This window comes from Mustela nivalis (assembly GCF_964662115.1).
Source record: "Mustela nivalis genome assembly, chromosome: 1".
Lineage (NCBI taxonomy): Eukaryota > Metazoa > Chordata > Mammalia > Carnivora > Mustelidae > Mustela > Mustela nivalis.
Genome location: NC_139020.1, coordinates 180,287,600 through 180,314,619, shown reverse-complemented (window position 1 = coordinate 180,314,619; position 27,020 = coordinate 180,287,600). Strand labels below are relative to the sequence as shown.

Genomic DNA, 27,020 nt, shown 5'->3' with positions numbered 1-27,020 from the left:
AAAAGAATGGTATTACAAAGCGATTTCCGAGAGGCGATTTGTTTGCATAGCGATACCCGACTGGCAGAACCAGGGGTCCGTCTCTGCTCTGCTTTGGTTTGGTGACAGTGTTTTGAGACATTCCATCAGCACAGCGTGCTTTTAATTTTCCAGAAAAGCAGATTGGGTGACATCCTTGTAAGTCAGAGGAGGAAATAACCCTGGTCCCATAGACACTTCTAAAAGCAACTTGTGTAAATTCTTTCCCTGAAGTGGCTGAAGATCCCCACATTTTGGAAAAATGATCCGTAGACAAAGACATTTCTCTAGAGGATTTACATTTTTCTCTCAGCATAGACTGGCTCCCGACGTGAGTCAACACCTGTTCTCCCGATTTTCCACCTGCCCCACGTTAGAAGAGTTGTGTGATGTGTGCTTCTTACCTGAAGGTTTTCCTCCTTGTGCTTCCTGCTGCCTCCTTTCCAGCCAGCTTTTCAGTTAATCCTGGCCTCTCCCTGTCTCTCCTCGGTCTGTTCACTATGTGTCTAGTACTCCCCTCGTGGGACTCTGGTCCCTGCTTTCTTTCCACCGCCACACCACGCTACAGCTTTGTCTCCTGCTTGCTAATTCCTCACCCCCCTGCCTCCTCTCACACTGGTCTGATTTCTCCAGCACCTTGGTTTAACAATCGGCCCAGCCTAGCTTCCCACCTAAAGCAGGAGGCACTTCAACAGACTTGTGTCCTTGCCATTTACTTTTTAGATAATTTCTGGAAACTACTGGCATCCTGTAGACTGAATGACCTCAAGGTGAGAGGCATCACTGGGTCAGGGTAGCTGGACAGTGTTAAACTTGGAGTAGGAAGACCTGGGTCCAAGTCCTTCAACTTCTGCTAGCTTCCATCTCCGGGGGGGAGGGTGGGGAGAACCACAGCTGGAGGACCGGCACAGCTGTATCCGAGAGGTTCTTTCAGACCGTCAGAAAATGATAATCCAGTTCATGACCTGAATGGACAGGTGGCCTCGTGGGTGACTGGAAAGTGGCTCATAATTGAACTTGATTCGAGAGAGGAACCAGTAGCTCAGATCTGGCATGTTGGTACCAGGGACGTTGGGGCATTGTCTTCAGATCTCATATCCAAATGTCCCCTCAGAATGGCTGGGTTTTTTATTTACCCTTTGTCTTGTAGTTTCCTGACTGGATAGACTTTGGTTCAGCAATTAATCCCTGGTCCAATCAACTGTGACCAGGTAGCACCACTGATTTAACCCACATACACGGTGCAACTGACCAAAGCAATTTCATCCCCAAAGCACCCCCAGGTGATCTTCCTCCAGAAGGCAGCTGTGGCCATAGCAACGGCTTATGGGTGCTTGGAGAGGGATTCTTGCAACGCTGATCATCACCTTCCTTGAGAAAAAGATCCAGTGGTCAAATAAATTTGAAACGGTATTATATCTTCCTGTTTAGACATTCACAATGCACATTAGTGTATCAAAGGTTTGGATACACTAACTGCAATAAATAATTCTAGTTAATGTGGCTTGTTGCAACATGTCCCAAGAAAACGATTTTCTATGTAACAACTTATTGATACCCACTGCAAGAAACTTGGACAAGGGCTAACTTAGACCTCATGAACTGTATGGTGCCACCAGCTTTGTCCCTGTCTCCTCAACCAGCAGCCCCCAACACCTGTGCCTCAAAACCACCTGGGGACATTTGACTACATAGAATTGGTCAACTATACCCCCAGAGATTCTGATTCCCTAGGTTTAAGAAGAGGCTTGGAGGTCAGAATCCAAATGCTCCCCAGACACTAGGGCTCTAAATAATCATAGTTCTTTATGTCCTAGCATAACAACCATATTTAATGGACATATCCTATGGTGCCAGGGACAAAATAAGTGTGCCTGCATTTTTAAAATTCTTTTTCTTTTTTTAAAGATTTTATTTATTTGACAGACAGAGATCACAAGTAGGCAGAGAGGCAGGCAGAGAGAGAGCAGGAAGCAGGCTCCCTGCTGACCAGAGAGCCCGATGCAGGCCTCGATCCCAGGACCCTGGGATCATGACCTGAGCTGAAGGCAGAGGCTTTAACCCACTGAGCCACCCAGGCACCCCATGCATTTTAAAAATTCTATCCTTAAATCTATTAGGACTGATAGATGTCACTGCCAATTTGTAAGCAAGAAAACTGGAAGCTCCACGCAGCTAAGTGACACGATCACGTAGCTTATGTGTTGCAAGGCTGAGAAGTCAGGGTCTTCTGACTTCTGTGTCTGAGTCCTTTGGTTTCTACAACTTGCCTCTCCCAGGACCCACGTTTCTTGGTCTGCTACTGATGCCTGTTACTGGTGGGGCAGTCAACAGACTATGGTGGAATGAACAAATGCCATGAAGGACCTCCAAGGTCCCTCTCGGCAAAGCACCTCCAAATTCCACAACTCGAGGTTGAGAAGAATGAAGGGTACTCGACACTTTGAGAATCGCCATTATATCACAACCACATCGAGACTCAAGGGTCAATGCTCTTTTGTTTATGCTGAAAGCACTGCTTAACTAATGTCCCACTAGCCCTCTGCACGTAGCCTTCAAGGAACGCCTCTGCTCACAGTCTGGGTCTGTGCAAACGAAACTGTACAGGAACTGCATATGTGATACCCATACGGCCTAGACAAGAAAGAAATTAGCCCCTGAAAAGAAGAGCTAAGGGACTATCAATAGATCGTAAACAGAGCTCACATCCAAGAATATTCCTGTGCACATCGCTGAGAATGCAGCCTACTAACAGCTTCTGTCAGTAGACATCATCTTCCGGGGGCCAAATGCTTTTTGCACAAGAAGATCAGGGATTATCACACAGGATTCAGCTATTGGCTGTAATTAAGAAATTCCACACTTAAATGTGAAACTGTCCATGAAAATTTTCATACTTTCCCTCAAATAAGGAATGAAAAAAAAAAAAAAAAAACCCATCACTACGCAGAAGCAAGGTCTTAACTCCTGGCGCTCAGAGGTCCGGAATCTACAAAGAGATGCAGACAACAGGGCCTCTGGCCACGTAGAGGCATTTGGAAGGGCTTGACTGCCACCTCATGGTCAAAGTTTGCATTACCATCCAAAGTGAGGGCCCAGGTAACCTGTGCACTGCTTTAAGCCACTTCTTTGATGACAAGAATGCTTAGAACATCTTTTGACAAGCACCAATAAGCTAAAAGAGAAGAAAGGTATTAAAGTGTTTGGCAACAGTCCTTGGTTAGGAATAGGTTATTTTAAACCTAAGGCAGTCATACCCGAGCTGATGTGCTTTAAATGCCCCTAGTTTTACAAAAAAGCACGTTTATTTTTCAAATTCTTTCCATTGACTGTGTTTCAAAGAAAACTATTTTATAACCACAAGAAAGGGCCTAGCTCCAGGAGTGTTTTTCCCATTCTCTATTTCCCCGACTGGTTTTTGTCTCCCTCTTCCTTCCTTCTTCCCCTTATTCTTCCCTCCTAACTCCCTCCCTCCATTTCCTGCAAACTCTGGTTTGAACTCCTTCACAAAGAAAGCCCTGTATTTAATCTATCTGTTACTTTTTAGCTGTGTAGGTTTGATTGAGTTGCTTCACCTCTCTGCTTTCGGTTTAAACATCTAAAGAACGTTTTTCACCTTTTTAAAAGCTTAAGGGGGGGACCAACAAACAAGAAGTTGGGACAGAGATCACATAGGGTCCACACAGCCCTTCTACAATACGAAGTACACATCTCCATTCCAGAGTCTGCTTCCCAGAGAACACAATCTAAGGGATCCTTCCGCAGTCTGTTCCCAGCACAATAGCTAGAGTTTTCCTATTCCCAGTAAGTCAGATCATTAGCCCTTTCTGCAATGACAACTCCCATTTTATCAGAAACAAAAGATCAGAGTCTTGCCATCTGCACTCCAGTCTCAGAACCTGTCATCCCTTACTCCTCTGCCCCTCAGTCACTCCAGCTACACTGGTTTCCTTGCTTTTCCTCAAATGTGCCAGGCATGCCCCTGCCTCAGGACCTTTGCATGTACTGTTTTGTCTTCTTGAAATGCTCTTCGTCCGGTTATCTGCCATTGCTTCCTGGGTTGCGTACTCCAAATCATGACTCAAATGTTACCTCACTGAAGACTTTTTTCAACCTCTGCTTAGGTGCACCCAACTCCAAATCACCCCAGGAATCCACCCGCATTCCGTGCTCCTGCTCTAGCTTTCTCTCTAGCATATATTAGCATCTGGCACACAGCGTATTTTACTTATTTATATTGCTTCATGTCTGTCTCCTCCACCAGAATGCAAGCTCCATGAAGGCAAGTATATTTTTCTGTTCTTCTCACAGTATTCCCAAAACCTAAAATAGCAGCTGGTACACAGTAAGCAAGCGAGTAACACAATGGAAGTCTATGGATGTGGGACCAGAAGAACCGTGATCTTTAGGGAAGTCCCTTAAACAGCATCTGACTTTTTTAATGGGAAAAATGAGATCAATACTTATTACATCATTTTTATAAAAGTTACACACTATACCGCACATGAAAGCATCATATAATTAACTGCTAAACAAACGTAAGGCATAATTTTTCTTGAAAATGATTTCTTCATCAGCAAGCTATTTAATTTTTCAAATCTAAAGCTACTAGATTGCCAAAGAGTAAGCATATAACAGTCGGACACAGAAAACCTTGAAAAGTGTTCCCGTATTCAAATAAAATATAAAAAGATTTATTTCGAAGTCATACCCAAAATGTACAATGAAATCCATCTCTTTTCAAGACTTAATTTTTAAAAAGCCCTCTTTACATTTAAATTTTATAGCCATTTAAAGATCTTTCACTCTCATATAAAAAGTCTGATAAAAGTTAATTCTATAAAGTGTCATATGTACTCATTTATATAAAAAGCATTCTCTCTATAAATGCAAAATATTCAAATATAATAGTTGTATTATGCAACTGTCCTCAGTTTCTGGAATTCTTGCTAGTCTATAGAATTGCATTTGTACATACTTCTTAAAATGAGGTAAGAATATAGACATTGACTTTTTTTCATTCACACATTTTTTTTCAGATGCTTATACCTCCCTGATGGAAAGTGCAATGCTGCTTTCACATTCTTTTCCAAGTGAAATCTTTTCCCTGTGGTGACTCACTATTCTGCACAAAGAGCAATCACACCATTCACTGAAAAACTCATAGGTTGTAATTTCTTTTTACACAATTTTAACACCCAAATCAAAGCTATTACTACAGTGAAGCACTACTGTTTTTATAGAGATTTTAATAAATATCCCTAAACTCTAGAAGACTGTTCATAATCCTTTAAAGCAGGGGTCAGCCAACTTGTTCTGTAAAGGTCCAAATAACAAATATTTTGGGTTTCTTGGATAACTTCTCTGTCGCATATTCTCTTTTTTTCCCTTACAATGCTAAAATGTTTAAAAAAAAAATTTCTCAGCTCTGCTAATCCTCTACTTGAAAAAATAGAAGTCATTCATCCTAAATTAGATTTCTCAAGTGTTAATAAAATGTAAACTTCACATTTTGCGGAAAATGAAATCCATCGTTTCTGACCCCTGAATTAAAAGTTCATCAACAGTGAGAAATTAATCCCAAAGTGTGGGTCTGCATTTCAGAGATTCTTTTTAATCAATGCTACTTTCTCATGGTTTCTTTTTCATTTTGAAATGGATAATTCACATGCGACTTTACTCTTTTTATGGGGGGGGGGTCTATATTTTTGATCGGGAAAAACGCTCTTCATGTAACTACTGTGAAACCTGCAAACTCAAAGGGGAATCCATGTGTGCTAAAAGAGGTAGATGGCACACACAGGTGTATGCCGTCACAGGTCTGTGCACACCGGATACAACACTTTGATACATAAATGCGACATAAAGACTCTCCAGGGCAAAGAAGGAATTAGTGGAAACCAGCTAGAAGGTATACCCCAAGATGTTCCAAGGGATATTCTGATTTGCTTTTATCACATGTAGTTGTTACGTTTTGGGAAAACATGATTTGCATCTGAAATCCGTTAGAAAAATTACTGCAGCAGCATGGTTTATACAAATTTTTGGTGCATATAACCTGGACATCACTTAGATACAGCAGAGAATTCTGTGGGATTTGGTCTGGACTCTGAGAAGGTAAAACAGACCTGTTTATAACACTGTTTGATCTCTAACATGGAGTAGGCTACCTACAGTTAGGTTCTGAGAATCACAACACTGTGTGTGTGTGTGTGTGTGTGTGTGTGTGTGTGTGTGTTGTATGTTTTCCTTTCCTACCACAAACAGTGTTAGAAACAGATTTTGGCAAATAAAAAAGCTTCCATGAATTTACTTAAATATAACACAAACAAGTTGGAAGCCTCTAGAATTATAACCCCATGGTAATCTACAAAAACATTTACAAATTCTAAAGTCAAGAAACGTGAAAACTTTGGTAGACCTAAGAAGCTCAAATGTACTAGCGAGCCTAGTACAGCCCTATTTTTGAACTATGAAGAATAAAGTTTTCAGTGCAAAAACAGTATCTTGATAAATAGCTATGACACAAAAATCACAGGAAACAGTTGAAGACTCTAAAACACTTAAGTACTATCCTGAAGGCATGTTTTGGTATAGAAAAGGTAACTTGGGGCTAGGATATAACAAGGTATTTTGCTGACTTAAACATGAGGCTGGGTGGTGGACTATTTAAACAAAGAGACTTTTGCAAACTGATTCAGCACACTTATAACTCATCACGTTTTTTCTTAAATGGCCACTTTGGGTGTTGTACTACGTGGTCTGCAGTCTGAAGGACAAGATACATGAATTCTTCCACATCGAAAGAGTAGTTGGTAAATTTCGGATGTTCCCCCAGAGTTGGGTGGTGGCCCTATAAAACCAAACCAAAACATAAATCTGTAAGTCACTGAGGACATGGTTTTCTGAACAGGAATAAAATTATTTTCCTTTGGCCAAGGCAACTGTGCCAATAAAACTTTATTTATAAAAACAGGTGGGGGGCCAGACTTGGCCTACTGCTCTATAGTTTACTGATTCCCTCCTATATATAGTTTAATAGATCTTCCTAGACCCAAATTTCCCAAAGTTATCTTCTTAACATACAGATACGGAATGATGAATTTCCCTTTTGCCCCAACTTGCAAATATAAAATACAACTCACTGTTCCAGAGAAGAAGAGTTTATCTTTGGATTGAAGTTTAATGACAGTTTTTCATATTAATTAGGTATTTTACACCAATGAAAAAGCAAAATGAGGTGAAAAGAAAAAAAAAAAAACTCACAAAACAAGGTGAGTTTCATCACTGAACTTTACCTTATCCTGAGGAAAGACTTTGTTCTGCCTTCGCCAGGTGACGTAGTGGATGCCCCTGAGCCTGGCCAGGTCTAAGTAACAGCGCTCATCTTCACAGTTGTACCTGAGGACGCAAGGGCACCCACACATGAGACCTGTGTCCAGGGGTTTCGCCAAATCGACACTTCTCTGAGGAATAATGCACCTTCCAACTACATTCCTGCAAAACGTTGTGTAACTAGGGCACAAGATCAATGGGGATTATTTTTCAAATAGCTTCATAACTAGCCTACCTTAACTTTAAAAAACAAAACAGGATCAAGGTTCGGAAGGAACTGAAGTTTATCAACGGGGCTGACAGCCTGTGAACTTGATATTATTTCCTGACACCCAGTCTACACGCACAGAAGGGGCCTTAGGGGAGGTACCACATCCGAGGGCACACAGCTGGGGAAGCACCAATAGCCCAATCTGATGAGCTCTAAGGCCTAAGGGTTATCAATGACACCTCTTTCTTTCCTCCTCCCCTGCCTCCCTTCCTTCCTGCCTGCCTTCTTTAACGCCCTCCTCTCTCTCTCTCTCCTGGGACACATGAAGTGCTGAGACAGAATCCATAATTCTCCGGCTATTTCTCTAATGTATCTGAATTTCAGATATTTTTGCAGAATATGGGAAGTTCACAACTTTTTTCTAAATAGTCTCCCATTTAAAATACTGAGTGAAGGGCTCCTGGGTGGCTCAGCAGGTTAAGCCTCTGCCTTCGGCTCAGGTCATGACGTCAGGGTCCTGGGATCGAGCCCTGCATCAGGCTCTCTGCTCAGCCAGAAGCTTGCTTCCCCCTCTCTCTCTGCCTACTTGGGATCTCTGTCTGTCAAATAAATAAATAAAATTTTTAAAAATAAATAAATAAAATAAAACAAAACAAAATACTGACTTAAATCTTGGTGTTCAGACACAAAGAGAGAGGGGAGGTAAGAGTAACCGCTGTTGGCATGTCCAGAACGAAAGATGAGGCATGGTGTCCAGGGAAGAATTACCAAAGGGGAGGAGGCCACGTCCCCATAACCACCCACCCAGTGAGAGGAGCGCCCCGGAAAGATCACTGTCACTTGAAGCCTCAGTTTCCCTATGGATGGGATCAGTGAGCACAAGGCAGACTTGCGTTTTCGAGCTGTGCTCTTCTGAGACATACAGGTTCTTGAACCAGTTTGAATGGTAGGAAACACATAAGATGTATCATCTCGTCCACTTTTAAGTGTGCAGTTCAGTAGTGTTATGTGTATCCATGCTGTGCAACCAAATCCGCCATCTTGCAAGGCGGAAAGTCCCTCCCAGGCAACATGAACTCTTCCCTTCCCTCTCTGCCCTGCACCCCTGGCAACCCCCGGTCCAGGCTCTGTCTCTAGGAACCGGACTCCTCCGGGAAGCTCACATACATGACATCACACAGTGTGTGTCCTTTCGTGACTAGCTGATCCCACTTAACATAAGGTCCTCGGGGCTCGTCCACGTTGTGGCCTGTGACAGGATCCCCTCCTTTCTTAGGGCTGGCTGAGGCAGAGGTATGCACACAGACCCACACTTCACGGTCTGTGGAAGCCATTCATCCGCCGATGGATGTGCGGGTCGCTCCTGGGAACAGGGCTGCCGTGAGCACAGCTATGCAACATACGGGCTGCAGTTTACCACAATGACGACACAGAGGGCAGAGAGATGATCACCGCCCGAGAGACCCCCAGGAACGAGCTTTGAGGACGGAAGTCACAGACTCACATCTCCCTTGTCATCATGAGATGGAGGGAGAAAGCGGAATTTGCTTGCTAAGTAAATGGTGTCTTCGTATTTTTAACTTGAGGTCTCTTTTCTTTCTAGAAGCCTATATGATGGGCCTTTCCTGTAAAGAGTAAATGTCACACCTTTTGAAGGTCTGAAGGACTGTCTCGGCATGCATAAAAAGCATTATTCGCCCAGTAGAAAGCTGTCTCCAAACACTTACAGTTCAAATACAGCAGCCCAGTCTGGAAGGAAAAGTAAATGGGTAAGACCAGCTCCATGCATTCCAATAAATATGTCCGTGTTATGAGTGATCCTCAGCTGATCCAAAAACCCAAGTTCCCTGCGAGCATACAGAACAACAAAAGACAGGTGGGGAGAAGAGAGAAACTGTTAAGATGACTTATAGCTCATGACGCATAGTAACAATATTTACACAAGTGCATTTCCCAATTTAAATTGCATTCCACAATGGCGTTTTGCCAATTTCAAGCCTACTCCAGTAATTAATAACTTAATAATTTTTTTAAAGATTTTTATTTTTATTTATTTGACAGACAGAGATCACAAGTGGCAGAGAGGCAGGCAGAGAGAGAGAAGGAAGCAGGCTCTCCGCCAAGCAGAAAGCCTGATGCAGGGCTCGATCCCAGGACCCTGAGATCATAACCCGAGCCGAAGGCAGAGGCTTTAACCCACTGAGCCACTCAGGCGCCCCAATAACTTAATAATTTAATAATTCAACATTGTTTTCTAAGTACGCTCACTTTTTTAAAAAACTTAAATGCATTTATTTTTAATATTTCATTTTTTAAAAGTAATCTCTACAATGTGGGGCTTAAACTCATGACCCCGAGATCAACCGTTCCAAGCTCTACCCAGCCAGGTGCCCCTAAATGCATTTATTTTAGAAGGAAACTTTTAGAACTCTCTTAAATGAAAAACCAGTAACATGGGTCAAACCAAACAGTAAAAGCAGACATAATCAAAGGAAAAAGATTCAGATCTAGGCAGAGCCCACAGCAAGGCAAAGCTCTGAGCCAGGAGCCTACTCTTTATGAAATGGGGAAATTAGGCACTAAAGAGATGTTGTGCTATACTAGCATCAGACTAAAAACAACTTCCTTAAGATAATAATAGTTTTTTTTTTTTACTTTAAAACATTTTTTTAAAAGATTTTATTTATTTATTTGTCAGAGAGAGAGAGAGTGTGTGCACACACACACAAGCAGGCTGAGTGGCAAGGCAGAGGTGCAGAGACAGGCAGGCTCCCCACTGGGCAGGGAGCCCGATGCGGGACTCGATCCCAAGACCCTGGGATCATGACCTAAGCCGAAGGCCTCGGCTTAACCGACTGAGCCACCCAGGCATCCCTAGATTCTTTTTTAAAAAAATAAATTCTCCTTGTGTGACTGAGGTTTATTCAGTACCATCTGGGTATACCTAAAATTAGCTCAGACACCACCAAGGCATTGTCCTGCCTTTGCGACAAACTAATTTTATGCACATTAAGATCATAAAAGTGTCCTCCAAATTCAAGACCCTAAAAAACATGCCCAACTCTGAATGCAAAGTCAGTGCCAAAAAGCCCACTGAAATGAGGCTGGCAAGAAACACCAGACTAAGTATAATCCTCTGAACACACACAGTGGCCTTAGATCTTCCGGCGCAGCTTACCCAAAGGGGAAAAAAAATGACCAAGATTATCTGGGATTTAAGAAGAGAATGAGAATTTCCAGCGTCTCATCTTTATTTTATTTTTTTAAAGATTCTATTTATTTATTTGCTTGAGAGAAAAAGAGAAAGAGAGAGAATGAGTGAGTGGTAGGGGGGGTGCCGTGGAAGAGGGACAAGCAGACTCCAGGCTGAGCGCAGAGCCCGGCACGGGGCTCGATCTCACCACCTGAGATCGTGACATGAGCTGAAGTCAAGTCAGACACCTAACCGACTGAGCCACCTAGGCACCCCCCCCGCCCAGCTCCTCCTCTTTAAAGAGCTTCAAAAGGAAGTCAGAGGGCACCATGTGCATGTCTCACAAGAGGTGCATGTGCCTTGGTTTCTCCAGGAATGCCAGCTGATGCCAGGGGAAGGAGGAGTATGTGCCCAGGTGGCTAGAACCCCGGAGTCTGAGGATAAGGAAGCAAAGCTCCGTGTACTCTATTAGTAACGGGTCCCTCAGACTGGCAAGGTCTGAATTTAGTGTCACTCCTCCTTCATCTGAAAAACACCTATAGATCCTAAAGGCCAGTCAACGCCCGCGCGTCCAAGGTGCCTTCCCCAGTTGTGTCATCCTGACCTCGGGCCCTCCTCTTCCTCCGTGTCTTCCCGAGGCAATGATGGGAGCCACCACTGCACCGTGTAATCCGTGAGACAGGAACAGTGTGCCACCCCCCTAAGACTGTGGGAAGAGTGAGATGAGATAAAGCATAAGTGTAAGTCCCAACAAGTGGTAGCTGTTCTTATGACTGCTGTTTATTTGTATTCTGGGTCTGGGGTCCTCAAGACCAGAGCCATGCCCTCCTCCGTAACTGGATTCTCTCTCAGAGCCTGTGACCAGCTGGCAGGTACCTGGTAAAGATTTATTGTATAAATGAACGGCTGCATGATGAATAAGGTGTGGAAACTCCCCTGCTTACTGTTAAGTTGTTTTTTTTTTTGTTTTTTAAAGTAGGCTCCACCCCCGGTATGGGGCTCGAACTCACAACCTTAGAGTCACACGGTCTGCGGACTGAGCCAGCCAGACGATGCCCTTTTTACTGTTAAGTTCTAACTCATCAGTAACAGAGACCCATACGCTGGTATGTATATTTTTCTTTTTTAACACAGACACTGTTTATAGTGTTTTAATTCGGAAAACAAGACAATGTTGTAGGTGGGAAAGCGGAGGACGGAAAAGTCTTCACCTTTCCTTCTGGGCTTTTCTCCACACTGCTTGACTTCTTCAACCAGGAACAGGCGCTACTTTACAGCATTATTGTTTTCATATCCACAGGGCTTACCTTGACAGTAAATGTTAGGCATATTCTGTCTTTCTAAGCCTTTTGCTTATGTTGGAGCTTTAAAAGAAATGCAAATACTCTGTCATATTTTTAGAAACTTCATGTTTCTCTCTGACCCTCAAATTATTCCCACAGAACTAATTTTAGGCCAACCGTGGAGACCCAGCATCTAGCAGGACAAATTAGGCCAGGAACATTTTAACATTTTTTTAAAAATTCAGAATTAGTTGCCAACTTAGTGTGTGTGTGTGTGTCTAAGATTTATTTATTTTTGAGAGAGGGAGATAGCGTGAGTGTGGGGGAAGGACAGAGGAAGAGGAGAGAAAGAATCCCAAAGCAGACTCTGGGTAGAGTGTGGAGCCCAATGTAAGGCTTCATCTAGGGTCCCTGAGCTCACGATCTCAGTTGAAACCAAGAGTTGGACACTTAACAGCACTGCACCACTCTGGCATACCCGCCCCTTTTTTTTGTTTTTGTTTTTTGCCACCTTTTAAAAATTCAGAAATTTGGGGGCACCTGGGTGGCTCAGTGGGTTAAGCATCTATCTGCCTTCATGATCTCAGGGTCCTGGGATCGAGTCCTGGATCGGGCTCTCTGCTCGGCGGGGAGCCTGCCTCCCCCGCCTCTCTCTGCCTGTCTCTGTGCCTGCTTGTGATCTCTGTCAAAAAAATAAATAAAATCTTTAAAAAAAAAAAAAACAGTATTGTAAAAATTCAGAAATTTCAAATGAAAGTGTTAATTCAGAAAAAGAAATCTGGCTTGCCATGTCTCTTGAACAATTAGATGGTGTCGAAACTTCAGACCCCACACGGCTGAGGAGAAAGCGACCCTGTGCGCCCAGGGTCCCGCTCACATCACTCACGGAGGCGTCCGCCTGCCTCTCCGGCTCTATCAGCACCGACAGCTCCCATCAGAAAAACCCTCTGATGCCCCATTAACACATCCAGGCCAAAGACAACAGCCCCTGCCCAGGAGTGGGATATTACTTACTTGTATTTGTAATCAACAATCTGTACCTCGAACGTAGACACCGTTTTCAGTGCCTTTACCAGCTAGGAGGGAATAAAAAAAAAAAAAAAACACTTAGAATGTCTTTTGCTTCCTTCTCTTCTGTTTCATTTTTCCTTTGAGTCCTAAAAGGTCTTATTTTCATACATAATATTTTTGGGTGTTACCTATCACTCAGCTCTATTTTCTGAACCTTTAACTGAGTTCTAATGCAGATATCCCCCCTCGGCCACATCATCTCCATAAAATCCCACCACGCGGGGTTTGGTTGTCATGAAGGCCGAAAGAGGAAGATTCGTGGGAGGGAAGTGCTCACCTCCCACTACGTGTTAGCTGCTACTATTACCGCTTGCTGTTAGTCCTGCAATTTTTCAACCTAGACGGGGCACCTCCCTTGTTCCTGGCTGTAGGGTACGAGCTTTCTCCCTATCCTTGATCTCATTTCAGACAAGCTACTTGTGCTTTGGGCCTTATCTTCTGAAAACAATGAATTTTTGGCAGAAAATCTACACAGAAAGACAATTATTCTCTCAGTAAACAGAAAGTAACAAAGCACGGTTAACCTAGTAGCAGAAATACAGCCATGGTTCTCTGTGTCCCAACATGGTGGGTCATGGCTATTCGGAAATGTTCGCTCTTGTACCCTGTTGCCTGTGGTGTGCGCTTCTACAACAGCGACGGTAACAAAAGTGTCACTTCAACCGTGTTGGCAATGCTCAGTGCTTTAGGTGTTGGTCACTGAATCCTCATACGTGTCTCATACCAAGTAAATATTATTTTACAACTATTTTTTAAAGTAATCTCCACACCCAATGCGGGGCTTGAACTCACGATCCCAAGATCAAGAGTCACATGCTCCTCTGACCGAGCCAGCCTCAGGCACCCCCGTATACCTACCGTTTTTTTTTTTTTTAAAGATTTTATTTTTTTATTTGACAGAGAGAGATCACAAGTAGGCAGAGAGGCAGGCAGAGAGAGAGAGGAGGAAGCAGGCTCCCTGCGGAGCAGAGAGCCCGATGCGGGACTCGATCCCAGGACCCTGAGATCATGACCTGAGCCGAAGGCAGTGGCTTAACCCACTGAGCCACCCAGGCGCCCCAACCTACCTACCGTTTTTTTAAAAAAAATAGTTTATTTATTTATCTATTTGAGAGAGGGAGAGTGCCACAGGTGTGAATGAGGAGAGGGGCAGAGGGGGGATGGAGGGGAACGGAATCTCCAGCAGACTGCGCTGAGACTGGGGAGCCCTACACAGGCCTTGATCTCACGACCCTGAGATCATGAGATCATCTGGGCTGAAACTAAGAGTCAGACACTTAACCGACTGAATCACCCAGGATCCCCCCGCCTCCCACCCTGCCACCGTACGCCTATTTTTAAATGATACAATGGAGGCCTAGAGATGTTAAGGAACTTTCCCAGGATCTTGCAGCTAGCAAAGGGCAGAGCCAAAATTAAATCCAGGTCCTCCGAGCCTGGAACCTGTGTTTGTAGGCAATGCCGTGGAAAAAGCAACAGGCAGGGACTTACATCCAATTCCCTCCCCCATTACACACATACACCGTCACGGAATGGAAGTTTCTCTCTCTAGACAGCCCCTGGGTCCCCTGAACATCCTGCTTATGTCAGGGAGTTGCAGGAGTGAGGATAGGTTGGAATTCCATTTTCCAGAAGTGAATTAATCCGTGGGCACGAGCCCTGGTCTTGTAATGAGATGAGGCCGCATAAAAAAGAATCTCGTCTCAGAGGGTCCTTGAACAAACAGGTTTTTGTTTATTTGTTTGCTGCTTGTTTTTACAATTTCTCATCACACCGTGGAGGTGGCCACAGTGCCCTGACATGATTACGCACCCCAGAGGTTGGGCAGGATTGCAGGAACTGGCATTTGACGAGAGCATCTGGATTTTATGATTTTAAAGATTTTATTCATTCATCTGAGAGAGGGAGAGAAAACACAAGCAGTAGGAGGGACAGAGGGAGAGGGAGACTCCCCACTGAGCAGGGAGCCCGAAGTGGGACTCGATCCCAGGACTCTGAGATCACGACCTGAGCCAAGGCAGCCTCTTCACTGAATGAGCCCCCCAGGTGGCCCTGGGTTTTATGATCTATTCATGAATCAGGGTAGACTCAAAGGGCCTTTCTTCTCTGCTGGGTAGCTACCTTTTCCAGTCACTGGGAGAAAAGCAGCCAGTGGGTGCTCTTTGGCTTAGAGTTCAGATCCGAACTGCCAAGTCCCCCCTGCAGGCAACATGGTTTGCACAGTCCGTGGGACCAGAGGTGAACATGTCGCTGGCTATGCTGCGGCCCCCACTGGTGTTACCCCTTCGCGCTGGACCACTTGCCAGGGTTTGATGCTGCTCTTTGGCCAGCCGTCCCGACGGAAGGGGAGCCGAGACGGGTCAGTGTCCTCTCACATTCACTCGTGTTGGGGCAGTAGAGCTCTCTGCTTAAGAAGCAGCCTCAGGGGGTGCCTGGGTGGCTCAGTGGGTTAAAGCCTCTGCTTTCAGCTCAGGTCATGATTCCAGAGTCCTGGGTTCTCACCATCGGGCTCTCTGCTCAGCAGGGAACCTGCTTCCTCCTCTCTCTCTCTCTGCCTACCTCTCTGCCTACTTGTGATCTTTGTCTGTCACATAAATAAATAAAAAAATCTTTTAAAAAAATAAAACAAAATAAAAACTGATGACTTAAAAAAAAAAAAAAAAAGTAGCAGCCTCAGACCCTAATGATCTCAGCTCGCCCCTCATTCATCTGCTCCCTCGCTGGGTGACCTGAAGCATGTTCTGTAACCTCTAAGCCTGCATGTTCTTATCTAAAACAGAAAGTAATAATAAAATAGGAACCTCATGGGTTTGCTGGGAGCATAGAGAACATGCAGGGGAGCACACAGCAACATGCTTGGCCCACAACTAGCAGTGGGTCTGTATTATGTCCGCCAATATATACTTGTGATCTGCCGATCTGTCTACCCCAGCACTGCATCACTGGATACATTTTTATTTCCAGGTCTTTAACACACACACACACACACACACACACACACCCCTGCTCATTCTTCCACCCACAGCTTCCAATCAATGTCTCATTACACCATATGCTCATGTCCTCTGTAATCCATATGTATCTCAAGACACTAATTACATAATTTTGATCTGCCTGTTACGCATCCAAATTAATCTGCGTAAAACATTTTACCCACAAACCTGCCTCCAGTCCCCTCCTACTGAACTTCTTCCCTCTCAATTTCAACTGACCTGCTCAAGCTAAAAGCCCGGGACGGGAGTTCAGCTCTGACTCCCAGCACCTTCCCCAGCCTGACCCCGCAGGCACCGGCATATTCCGACAGAAGAGTCCTAGACCCCGTCTCTGAGACCGACCCTGAAGCCATCCATTTACTTCCACCTCCACCCAAACGCTCACCGACGCCACAGCTGCAACTCTGCGTGAATCCTGCTGCTCCTACACTTGCAGCCAGAGTGTGTAACAAATAAATAAATAAGCCAGTTCACGTCTCCTCCTGTGTATCCATTTTCAGCGAGCTGCTGGAACAAATTACCACAGAGTCCAAGCTCAGAAGAACGCAATGGACCCTCTCACTGCTCTGCAGGTCAGCGGTCCCAACGGCAAGACAGACAGCTGTCCACAGGCTGTGCTCCTTCCGGGGGCTCGAGGGGAGAATCCTTTTCCAGCTTCTAGAAGCCATCGCATTCCTTGCCTCGGGGCCCTTCCCCCCATCTTCAACGCCAGGAACACAGCCTCTCTCTGGCCCTGTTTCTATCCTCATGTTTCCTTCCTGGATTCTGCCTTTCTCTTCCACTTTCCAGGAGGTGCTCAGTGGAAATACGGTCAGTGAGAAGAATCCAGCCAAGCAAAGAGCTTTCCAGGCAGAGGCCAGAGTTCTCTGGTGGGGACGGCTTCAGGCCCTTTGGCGATTCCATCGGGCCCTCCTGGATGATCCAGGTTAATCTCCCCATTTTCAGGCCAGCTGATGAGCAACCTTAATTTCACCTGCAAGCTTAGTGTCCCTTTGCCACATAACCTAACCTTCTTCTCACCGGGGCCTCTGAGGCTGATGAGATTCGGGACCTCCTCACACCCTGCCTGACCTTCTCTGACCTTTTGTGGGGTCCCCCTCACCTCTCCCACTGTGCCAGTCATGCTGGAGACCTCTCCATTCCTGGAGCACCAAAAGCTCCGGATACCACAGGCCATTTGCTTCTGCCAGGGAGGCTCGTTCCTTAGTTGGCTGCTCACAGCTGAGCTCTGTTCCCACCAGCACGTCTTTAAACACCTCACCTGACTGCTTCCCTCTTCCTCCTGCATCTCCTGCCCCAACCCATCCCCTTGTTTCACTTCCTCTGTAGCACCGCCCACTACCTGAAATCGCCTTACTTAGGCACTTGTTTACTTATTTCTTGTCTGTCCCACCTTGACAGCGTAAGCTCCATGAGGACAGGGACGTTACCTGTCTGGTCCTCTGCTGTAGCTCCAGAGCCTAGAATATGGCCCAGGACATTGCAGGCGCTCAACACGGATCTGTGCAATCACCCACACTACTGTGAGAGCATCTCCCAGCCATGCTGTTGTAGGCAGGTCCTTGCAGGGAGATCTTATTTAAGGATAATGTACAAGTCGATGCTATCAAAATGAATTTGAGAACCTAAGAGGTGAATAGTTTCTAAGACTCACTGTCCCGAGAAAAACGGAGACTCTTCTAGCTCAGCCCCTGGATGCCACAACACTCCATCAACCACCGCTCAAGACAGACCCCTGCATTTCCACTGCTAGTCGATTTGGCAATCTGTGGCAATAAAGGCAGGAATCTGAATTTCTGCCTCCTTGTCCCCCCTGAGCTGGGGCAGATGCACATTTCCGGTGAGGCAAAGCTAGTTTGGGCAACCGGTGGTTTGCCGAGTCCCAGGAGAGAAGTCCAATAAGTGAACTGGGCAGAGCCATCAAAGCTTTGTAAAAGCTAATAATTTCAAATCAAAGCATTTAATGCAATGTGAAAAAAATTAAGCACATCAGTCACAGGAAGTTAAATTCAATATGACGATATTAAAAATGCATACCAAAAACTAACCTCATTTTGGTTTAGTATTTTCCGGTACTCTGTGCTCCGTGCAAGGATGGTGACTCGGATTTTTCCGTCCTGTCATCAAAAGGAAAAGGCAAAGTCATACTGTATATGCCTGCACATATGAGTGAATGCTAGAACGTAAAACGCGATTTTCACAAAGAGATGAAACTCAGTGAGGACACATTTAGGGGACGATTATGTTTTCAGCCTGATTCCTTCAGAGCTCTCTCAGGAAACCAAAATGCATCCACTTTAGCTACAGAAGACAAAACCCGTTTATTACACTTCTGTTTGGCTGGCTGGGTGGAATTATTTTTTTTAATTTAAATTTTTAAATTTTTTTATAAACATATAATGTATTATTAACCCCAGGGGTACAGGTCTGTGAATCGCCAGGCTTACACACTTCACAGCACTCACCATAGCACATACCTTCCCTAATGTCCATAACCCAACCACCCTCTCCCTACCCCCCACCCCCCCCGCCACCCTCAGTATGTTTTATGACATTAAGAGTCTCTTATGGTTTGTCTCCCTCCCAATCCCATCTTGTTTCATTTATTCTTTTCCTACCCCCCAAACCCCCCATGTTGCATCTCCACTTCCTCATATCAGGGAGATCATATGATAGTTGTTTTTCTCTAACTTATTTCGCTAAGCATGATACGCTCTAGTTCCATCCACATCGTTGCAAATGGCAAGATTTCATTTCTTTTGATGCCTGCATAGTATTCCATTGTGTATATATATCACATCTTCTGTATCCATTCATCTGTTGATGGACATCTAGGTTCTTTCCATAGTTTGGCTATTGTGGACATTGCTGCTATAAACATTCGGGTGCACGTGCCCCTTCGGAGAACCATGTTTGTATCTTTAGGGTTAATAGGCTAGGTGGAATTTTTGGCAGGGGTTTGTGGGTTAGGTAGGGATCTGGGGGAGAACAAGATAAAGTGGGAAAAGACAGGGAAAAGCACATACTTCTACTGTCCCTTAGCTTATCTGTCACAGGTTTGTGACATCTGACTTTCACTTCAAGTGACAAATTGTTAACCCAGAATCTTCAGATTCTTTTTCTGAAAAGGTGGCACTGATTTTTTTGGGGGGGTGAAAAGTCAGGCTCATGTCAGAACCTGTAAGGTACTCCTTACCTTGGGTCCCTCTTGTGTGACATTCAGTCTGTGAAGCACATGCTGGGAAAATGCCCGGAATAAGCCTGTGTTCTGACAGCCAGAAATCTAACACGAGACAGTGTTCATAGCACAGTGAATAATTGTGCATTAGCATTGAATATGTTTGCAAGTTATATATAAGTGATATCTTAAAACCTATCAAGAATAGGGATGTCTGGGCAGCACCTGGGTGGCTCAGTGGGTTAAGCCTCTGCCTTCAGCTCAGGTCATGATCCCAGGATCCTGGGATTGAGCCCTGCATCGGGCTCTCTGCTCAACGGGGAGCCTGCTTTCCCCCTCTCTCTGCCTGCCTCTCTGCCTACTTGTGATCTCTGTCAAATAAATAAATAAAATCTTTTTTAAAAAAAGAAAAAAAGAACAGGGATGTCTGGAGAACTCAGCTGGTTAAGAGGCCAACTTTTGCGTTCAGGTCAGGTCATGATCTCACAGTCCTAGGGGAAGCCCCGAATCCAGTCCCACGTTCAATGGGGTGTCTGCTTAAGGATTCTTTTTCCCTCTCTCTTTGCCCTTCCCACGGCACACATGTGTGCGCTTTCTCTCTTTCTCTGAAATAAATAAATCTTAAAAGCCTATCGAGAATAAATGTATAAATACAAATTTGAACAACAGAGATGCTTACCAAAGGGGTATTATAGAACAGCCCATATCGCATCCGGGGGAGTAAGGAAAAAACAGCTTCTTTAAAACATACCTAAGAATGAAGGGATTGTACAGGTAAGGGAACATGATTTGTACCACATCAAAACAGTACTTATCATTACAGAAAATAAATTTTAATTCATCTCTTTTTTGCACTGAAATATTCTGAATAGCAAGCTACTCCACTCAAGTGGAACTCATAGTTTTGGAAAATCTAAAGGAAAAGTTTTTTTTTAACGCTACATGGTTAACAATTAAGACTGATTCGAAGTTATAAAAAAAAGAAACTACAAAGTCAGAAATCAATGGTAATAGCTAATAGAAGCTCATATTAAATATTTATTTGATGAGTAAATCATTTGCAATGACTGTTATTTACAGACATTTCAGGAAAATTTCCAATACCCTTACCCTTTTGGAATCATAAGTTTTCAAATGTATAACGTCATAATCGGTAAAGGCTTTCCAGGTGTCAGAGAACAGGTCACCGTATCCATAGGAGCTCTGCAAGTGGAAACAAAAGAGGTTAGGGCAACCAAAGTCTACCACGTGACTTTTCAAAGGGCAACAAAATACTTGAATCAGCTTGATCCTAAACAAGCTCATAAAATTCATGGAAGAAAAATGGATTTTCATCTTAGGCCTAGGACTGAGTATGATGCAATGTCATCAGAAATAATCACCCACAATTATAATCTGAGTCTGTTAAAAACACTTTGTTTTTCTACCCTATCCTTTTATATACTCATCTCTCTAAATAAAACCTGTGTGGGGTTTTTTCTCCTGTGAATCTTCTATCTAAATCACAGACACACAACATACACAGACACCACCACTTGTACACACTTGGGATAGTCTCAGTGAGCAGATATTATCAGGGTAAATGGAATACACTTTTGAAAAGGAATTTCCCAGTAAGAAAATGCCTTGAGGGGCACCTGGGTGGCTCAGTGGGTTGAGCCTCTGCCTTCGGCTCGGGTTGTGATCTCAGGGTTCTGGGATTGAGCCCCGCATCGGGCTCTCTGCTCAGCGGGGGAGCCTGCCTCCCCTCTCTCTCTGCCTGTGTCTCTGACTACTTGTGATCTCTATCAAATAAATAAATAAAATCTTTAAAAAAAATAAAATAAAAATTAAAAAAAAGGAAATGCCTTGAAAGTCCCAACACTAAAATATGATGAACATTATCCTATGACATGATCTCCCCATTCACTAACAAATAACACGTGGAAACACCCCATTAACATTAATAGTAATGATAATAATAATAATAACTTATTATTATTATAGCATCTTGCATATTTCCTATATCGTTAGCACTTAAAATGAACACGCCACAAACTTAATGAGCTAGGTGTTATCACCATCCCCATTTTACAGATGAGGAAACTGAAATACAAATTTAAGTAATTTGCATAAACGGTAGTGGTGCTTGTGTGTTTGCAGGGCTGAGATTAAATCCAGTCTGCTTGCTTCCAGACTCAAAGCTCTTAATCTCCATATAGTGGTTTGCCTCATAGCAGGAAGCAGTTCTTTCTAGTACATTTACTGAATGAATTTCATTTTTGAAAAGTAGAAATTAATTATGTGTTCCATCAGTAAAAGGAAGGAGATCAATTTATTTAAAAATGGTATAACTTAGATTGAAAAATTCAGCCAAAAGAAGTAAGAACTATGCATTATAAGACAACATTCAGGGTCTACAGTGGGCTATACATTATGTTCATGTCTTTTCATCATTATTGCCTTCTTTTTTTCAGGTTTTGAAATTTTTATGTTGCACATATTAGAGTTATTTCAAAGTTACTGAGAACTGTTCGATGTAGTGATAAAGACATTTTTTTCCCTTCGATGTTTCTCCAGCACCATTCTAATAAAGGCCCTTCTCAACACCATCAAAAATAAAATGTCCCTATTCTGGCTCAATAATAAATACAGGGCAATTAAAAGAAGTGATTCTAGATAGTTTCTTGTGATAAAGTACTTCAGATAAAATAAGGTACCTTTGAAAGGAAAATTTACTAATAAAATATAGCAATCCTGACTGATCCCTTTTCAGGGAAATCATGTATTATTCAGGAAAAACCACCTCTAGAAGCTTCTTATGCATATCCCTCAACTTCAAATTAACTGCCATAGGGGAGGAAAGAACTTCCTTCTAGCCTCATGTTGACGAATATTTGGGTATACTTTTTTTTTTTCTAAGATTTTATTTATTCATTGGACAGAGAGAGAGACACAGCCAGAGAGGGAACCCAAGCAGGGAGAGAGGGAGAGGGAGAAGTAGGCTTCCTGCTGAGCAGGGAGCCCAATGCAGGGCTCGATCCCAGGACCCCAGGATCGCGACCTGAGCCCAAGACAGACACTTAACAACTGAGCCACCCAGGCGCCCTGTATTGGGATGTCCTTAAAGATGGCATAAAACTTCCTCCTGTGTATGGCTCCAACTTAAACATGCTCCTAACCTATGACTTAGAAATTCTACTTCTAGGAATGTGTCCTACAGAAATGCTGGAATGGGGATATAAAGACACATGTCTATGGAAAGGATGTTTACTGCATTTTCCAAAATGGCACAAAAATGGAAACAAACAAAATGTGATAGTTGTGGGACCAGGAGCACATACACCCACTGAGGCGCACATCGAATATCCAAACATCCATAACATTCACCGAATTAAATACCATGTAACCACTAAAAGAAAAAAATAATAATAACCCTAAATGTACCCACTTGGAAAGATGTCCCTGATATAATATGAAATTAGTAAATACAAGACAGCATATTTTCTGTAAGGGTATAATAGAAACACACCTTTACACAAATTTTACTGCATCCTTATGCAAATCCTTATATAAATTTTGGATAAGGATATACTTATATTTGCTAAAGTCAAGTCTTGCTGAGGATTCATACATGTGAACTGTGGTTAGTCGCCTTTGAGGGAAATGGAGTTGGAGATGAGGAAGGAAGAGACTTTTTACTTTTACTCTTTTTTTTTTTGCACAACCCCATGACTTATTTATTTTATAATTGGAAGTTTGTACCTCTTGATCCCCTTCATCCACTTTCCCAACTTCCAACTCCCTCCCCTCCAGGGACAGGGGAATTTTCTTAAACAAAACAAAACAAAACAAAACAAAACAGTGGGGGCACCTAGGTGACTCCGTGGGTTAAGTCTCTGCCTTCGGCTCAGGTCATGATCTCAAGGTCCTGGAATGGAGCCCCACATCAGGCTCTCTGCTCAGCAGGGAGCCAGCTTCCCCCCTCCCTCTCTCTGCCTGCCTCTCTGCCTACTTGTGATCTTTCTCTCTCTCTCTGTCAAATCAATAAAATCTTTTTTTTTTTTTAAAGATTTTATTGATTTATTTGACAGAGAGAAATCACAAGTAGTTGGAGAGGCAGGCAGAGAGAGAGAGAGGAGGAAGCAGGCTCCCTGCTGAGCAGAGAGCCCCATGTGGGACTCGATCCCAGGACGCGAGATCATGACCTGAGCCAAAGGCAGCGGCTTAACCCACTGAGCCACCCAGGCGCCCATAAATCAATAAAATCTTAAAAAAAAAAGATTTTATTGATTTATTTGAGTGAGAGAAAACATGGGGGCAAGAGGCAGAGGGAGAGGGAGAAGCAAGCAGGGTGCCTGACTCAGGACTTGATCGCAGGACCCTGGGATCATTACCTGAGCTGAAGGCAGATGCTTCTCCGACTGAGCCAGTCAGGTTCCCCGATAGACTTTTCTTAACTTTACATACCTCTGTTTTGTGTGAACTCATTATAAAGAGGTATTACTTGCATAATTAAAAGTAATCATAAGCTATGCAACTACTCAGCACAAGAAAATGTGGGAAGTCTGCAGGAAGTCCCCTTTTATTCATGGTGCTTCTTAAGATCAGCCCTGCTGTGGCCAGAAACACATCTGCGGAGGGTCCCTCTGTGCATCTCTGCAGGCTGTGGCCTTGCCCATCTCAGCAAGGAAGCCGTGTGCCTGAGGACTGGAGAGGATAACAGGGAAGGCGTCCTCCAGGGACACTTTGTAAAAAGTTACTAAGACGCGAACAGCAGGCCACAGCCAGTGGCCCCTCTTCTCTCAGCTGCTCTGCCCCGCCTGGGAGGCTCCGCCACTCACTGTGGGAGGTGTGTGTCCCTGCCTTCCTGAAGGCTGCCCTGTGGCTTCCTCCAAGGCCTTATCAGCAGAAGAGAAAAATGAGCGGCCACACAACACTCTAACACTGTCATCATCCAACCTACAGTGTCCGGTGGGCCTCGAGTCTGGAGTAACCTGGCAGAATCATTTGTCCCAAGAACCTGACTGAGCAACTAGTGAAGACTGCTCTGACCAAGGATGCCTGGGGGGCTTAGTCAGTTAAGCTTCTGCCTTGGGCTCAGGGCATGATCCCAGGGTCCCTGAGTGGGGCTCCCTGCAGAGCGGGAGCCCCTCCTTCTGCCTGCTGTTCCCCTGCTTGTGCTGTTTGTCTCTCTCTCTCTTTCTGGGGGAAAAAAAAGACCTCTCTGATGGAAGTATGCGGTTGAAAGTGTAAGCACAACAAACCAAAGGAGATCGGTCACAGCAGGGGGGCCAATCCGCTCATCTAAATCCATCCTGCCTGGGCCTGCCTATCGTGGCCATGATGCCCTCACGCCACGTGTCCAGTTAACGGAGTAACCTGGGACTTCTATCTATGGTGGCCAGGCTTTCTACCTATGCCCTCCCAGCGGGTGCAGAGAAGGGGAGTTTAACTTAGTTTAACTTACTTTAACTCAGTTTAACTTAGTCCACTTGAGGAAGGCATGGAAAAACATGCCACAAGGTATAAGGAAGCTTCTGGGAAAGTGTCTAGAAAACTTTCCATCAGCTTGATAGGATCTGAAGGGAACCAGGAAGGGAGGAGACAGAACACTATGGTTCCAGGGCACAGGACTGACGGCTCACTGACTGACGGGGGGCCCTGACTTCACCCCTCACGGCTGTGCTTTTACAACAATGGCCTGAGGCTCAGAATCTCAGCTTCCTCATCTGTAAAATAAGCTAATAAAAATCCTGCTTCACAGAGGGTTGTAAGTATTAAATGAGATACCATGGAGTGTAATTTTTTTTTTTTAAAAAACACAACAACCCTGAGTTAATCATGCAGGGCTTCTGAGAGCTAGTGACCGTGGCCTAGAAGCACTTTGCACAGACAGAAGAGGAGAAAGTGACCGTTGTGCCCTTTGCTCACAGAAATCTGTTCAAGAACAGAAACTGTGCCAGTCACTAAGCAGGCACACGAGAAGGTAATGGAAATCCTTGCAAAGAAGAAAGTAAAAAGAGAGAGTCTACATGTCAAGAATTATAGACCAGTTCTCATCGGACTTCAGGTCTAGGAGCAGGGATAAAGAAAACCTTTCTCCGTAGCTTTACTATGAGCCTCGTATCAGTGAAAAAAGGGCATTCATGAAACCATTTCCCCTTCTGCAGGAGAACGTGACCTTCAGTGACCTGGCTGGCTCTGCTCTCGGGAAAGGAAGACGGCATGTGTCAAGTGTGTTTTTGGTAACCCTGCGTGTGATTTAAAAACAGCCTCGACAGGTATGTTCCATATGGACTGGGAAAGGCTACAGTGACTCTTGGAACTGGCCGTCTCTTGTGGGGATCCTGGGGGCTCTATCAGGGCAGCTTGTGCTGGAGATAGTGGCCCCCGTGGGATGTGAGGTATCGGTACCTGGATCCCAGCCCCTCACCCCTGAGCTGTGCTGTTCAGGCTTCTAGAAGGACTCTCCCTGGAAGAAATGTCTGCAACCGTCCTGCCAGCAAGCTGTGGTCCCCTGCGGGAACGTTCATGCCAAGAGGGGGTGCTATGAGCATCTTGTGAGCTGGAATGTCTAGGTCAACTTCCGATGATCACTTACTGGCTGTCCCAACTTCCCAGTTTAGGCAACCTGCCATGTACACCATAAACCCCTTGTTCTCTTTGTCATTGTCATGGTCAACGTGCAGAGCACATGTGCTCTGTGCCAGGCACTGAGACTTGCTGCACACTCTACGGTTCAGCCTCAAAAGGACACTAGCTAGATACTAGAATCATCCCATTTCATAGTTGGGCAGACTGTGACCACTTTGGGGGTTACCCTGGCAGGAGGAGCAGGATATGGGAAGAAGCATGGAAAAGGCAGGCAAAGAAAAAGAAGGGAACAAACACTGCTAAAAACAGCAAAGCAAAGAGCAGGTGTAAACATAAAGCCATTTATACGTTTCATGTTTTATGTCTAAGAATTTATGTTTATGCCTAAGGCTTTATGTTGACACCCAAGACTCGCCTCCGTAGTGAGATGATACACACGGCCCAATGCGTCACCGAGCAAGTAGCAAAGGGAAGCAACAGTCAACCAAGGGCCGAGGGCAATGGCAGGAGGCCACACGGCTAAACAGAGGCAAACTCTCCCCACGTGGTTCAGGTGGGAGGGTCAGAGAGGTTAAGCAAATGACAGTCTTCCCACGTGTGTCTCAGATCAACACCAAGCACGCATCTCTAGGGCTCCACCTGCCCAAAGGACAGAAATCGTCCACCGCTTGATTCAAAAATTCAAAGAACAAAGGTATATGCACACAAACCTATCTGCCTATACATTCGCGGATACGTTCGTGCAGAGACACATTCACACCCATCTGCATGTGTCTACAGGTGTGTATATTTCAATCTGTTTGTCTTAGAAAATCCCATTTCCCCACATCAGAGCCACACATCCACCAAGCAAAAGACAAAAAGCCAGGCAAAGACAAAGCTGAAGCAGAGAAGACATTCTTACTTACTGTGTCCCACATCACGATGTATACGTCTGTGCTGAATGAATTATTGATGTGCTGAGTGATATAAAGATTGATAAAGTCACAGAAGTGGTGATACATGTTCACACCTAGTATCGGAAAAAAGAAATCTATGTTGATTAACCCCAGAGAGCAAAGGATTCAACAATTTTTATTCTACCCCACCTATTTATGGTGTGATAGACTTTTAGCTGAAAATAATTGGGAGGAGAAAATTAAGAGTTTTCTCTTATTTCTCT

The 27,020-nt window shown here is 44.3% G+C and overlaps 1 protein-coding gene across 2 annotated transcripts in view; it reads right to left on the bottom strand.

Moving 5' to 3' along the window:
• Positions 1 to 4,690: 4,690 nt before the first annotated feature.
• Positions 4,691 to 27,020, bottom strand: part of EOGT (EGF domain specific O-linked N-acetylglucosamine transferase) — a 39,609-nt gene continuing 17,279 nt past the window's right edge. For both annotated transcript variants that reach the window (XM_082691293.1, XM_082691294.1), the window contains 9 exons: positions 26,767 to 26,870; positions 20,393 to 20,485; positions 19,962 to 20,033; positions 19,301 to 19,387; positions 18,153 to 18,221; positions 13,055 to 13,116; positions 9,292 to 9,411; positions 7,317 to 7,419; positions 4,691 to 6,871 (listed from right to left, as the gene is read on the bottom strand). In XM_082691293.1, the coding sequence (XP_082547419.1) occupies positions 6,725 to 6,871; positions 7,317 to 7,419; positions 9,292 to 9,411; positions 13,055 to 13,116; positions 18,153 to 18,221; positions 19,301 to 19,387; positions 19,962 to 20,033; positions 20,393 to 20,485; positions 26,767 to 26,870 (857 nt within the window). In that variant the 3' untranslated portion in view covers positions 4,691 to 6,724. The remainder of the gene's footprint in view (positions 6,872 to 7,316; positions 7,420 to 9,291; positions 9,412 to 13,054; positions 13,117 to 18,152; positions 18,222 to 19,300; positions 19,388 to 19,961; positions 20,034 to 20,392; positions 20,486 to 26,766; positions 26,871 to 27,020) is intronic.